The sequence below is a fragment of the Triticum aestivum genome, chromosome 7B, assembly GCF_018294505.1.
Source record: "Triticum aestivum cultivar Chinese Spring chromosome 7B, IWGSC CS RefSeq v2.1, whole genome shotgun sequence".
Classification (NCBI taxonomy): Eukaryota; Viridiplantae; Streptophyta; class Magnoliopsida; order Poales; family Poaceae; genus Triticum; species Triticum aestivum.
The window spans coordinates 27,991,415-27,993,128 of NC_057813.1; the positions used below are offsets into that span (position 1 = coordinate 27,991,415).

At 44.6% G+C, this 1,714-nt stretch overlaps 1 protein-coding gene across 1 annotated transcript in view; it reads left to right on the forward strand.

The window, feature by feature from the left end:
* Positions 1–1,457, forward strand: part of LOC123157592 (L-type lectin-domain containing receptor kinase IX.1) — a 4,018-nt gene extending 2,561 nt beyond the window's left edge. Inside the window, exon 3 of the mRNA XM_044575862.1 lies at positions 1,328–1,457. Within this exon, the coding sequence (XP_044431797.1) occupies positions 1,328–1,457 (130 nt within the window). The remainder of the gene's footprint in view (positions 1–1,327) is intronic.
* The last annotated feature ends 257 nt before the right edge of the window (positions 1,458–1,714 follow it).

Here is a 1,714-nt window from a genome sequence, read left to right on the forward strand (position 1 = left end):
CCCAGGACGTCGTCCTCTGTACTGGGCTTGGGCCAATGTGCTCTGTATTAGCGCAGCTGCTGAGATCGCTCCGAAGCAACGCTGAAAGTTAGGTCGCGGTTAATCAGGGCCTATTCCATCCTCGATTCATACTTCCGATCTGACTATCCACGATGCCGCCGCCGGTCCGCTCTTCCTCGTGCTTCTTTGAGTTCTTTCGGCTTTCCATCCGCCGCGGGCATCAGGATTATGAACTTCGATGGTCTTATTGTTGTCATCCGCGGAGACAGGTTGCCTCTCATGGCAAAGCTCCTGCCTGTAGTCGCTGCTGCTGCTGCTGCGTGGTTGAAGTCCATGCTCTTGGTGGCTGCCCCCTGACGGAAGGCAAGACTGCATTTTCTCTTCAAATATCTAGCTGATTAATATATTCGGTGTCTACTGTTTGCCGTTTACTGTTAAGTTGGTATTAACTAGCGCAAGTGAGCGTTGTACTGGCAGTACTAACTTACTCATGGTTGCTCACTTTTTGCATAAGAACATCTGACTTGTATACATGTCTTGGAGAACGTAGGTCCAAATATTGATAATGATTTTTCTGCATCACTTGCCTCACTTTTCTTGTCTGAGCACTTCAATCATAGGTTTTCCTTTAGCCATGTCTCCAAGATTTGTTCTCATAATTTCCCAGACACACTTTTAGTTCATTGTTACAATATGACCATTGATAATCAAATGATTGTACATTACCTAAGGATATACTGTACTAGAAAATTATTGGTTTGTGACTGTGCCATAATAATTAGTAAAATTATATTAGTTGATCTTGTATGTTGTGTGGCTTTGTAACTTTGCCCGAGCATATCAATATACTTACATATATTGACTATTTTTGTACGTATACATTAAGGGGCCATGTTTTAGTTTTGCCCCGGGCCCCCGAAATCTCAGGACCGGCCCTGCTAGCATGCATGATAAGTACTGTCTGTATCTTCTTACAAAATAAGCATGTGACTTTGTTTCCTCCGATTGTGTGTCCAAGTGTAGTATGTTTACACACAACTGATGATAACACTGGTCTACTAAACTAATGCTGCTGCTCAATTTGCAATGGGTTAGAGCATCTCCACTCGTTCGGGCTTGAAATAGCGCCGGCTAGGGGCGCGCTGCCGGAAAAAACGGCGTGGGGGCGGGTGGTTTTCCAACCGCCGCCCCAAGCTCACCCCAGACACCGTTTTTCAAAAACCAAACTCGGTCAAAATTCGGCCAAACACGACACAAATTTGGAGAAATTTAGGTCTTCCATTGATATTTGTACAAAATTTGAAACATAATTTAAAAACACTATTAGACGTCGTGCTGCCGCCGCGCGCCTTCTACATGCCGAGGAGCCTGTAAAACTTAGTGTAGTCGTCGTCGTCGCTGTCTCCATGCCAGCAGCCGTCCTTGCTACACCCCTGGCCCGCGTCGCCGATGCGTGAGGGGTTGGACGGCCTAAAGGAAATATGCCCTAGAGGCAATAATAAAGTTGTTATTTTATATTTCCTTATTCATGATAAATGTTTATTATTCATGCTATAATTGTATTTACCGGAAACTTGGTACATGTGTGAATATATAGACAAAACATCGTTGTAAGTGTTTTGGTGATTGATGACAATGCTTTTGCGGACTAATCGTGTAGCTTGAGTTTCTCAGTTGCTTCATCGCTAGGCACAAGACGGTTCGGTGCCCCTCG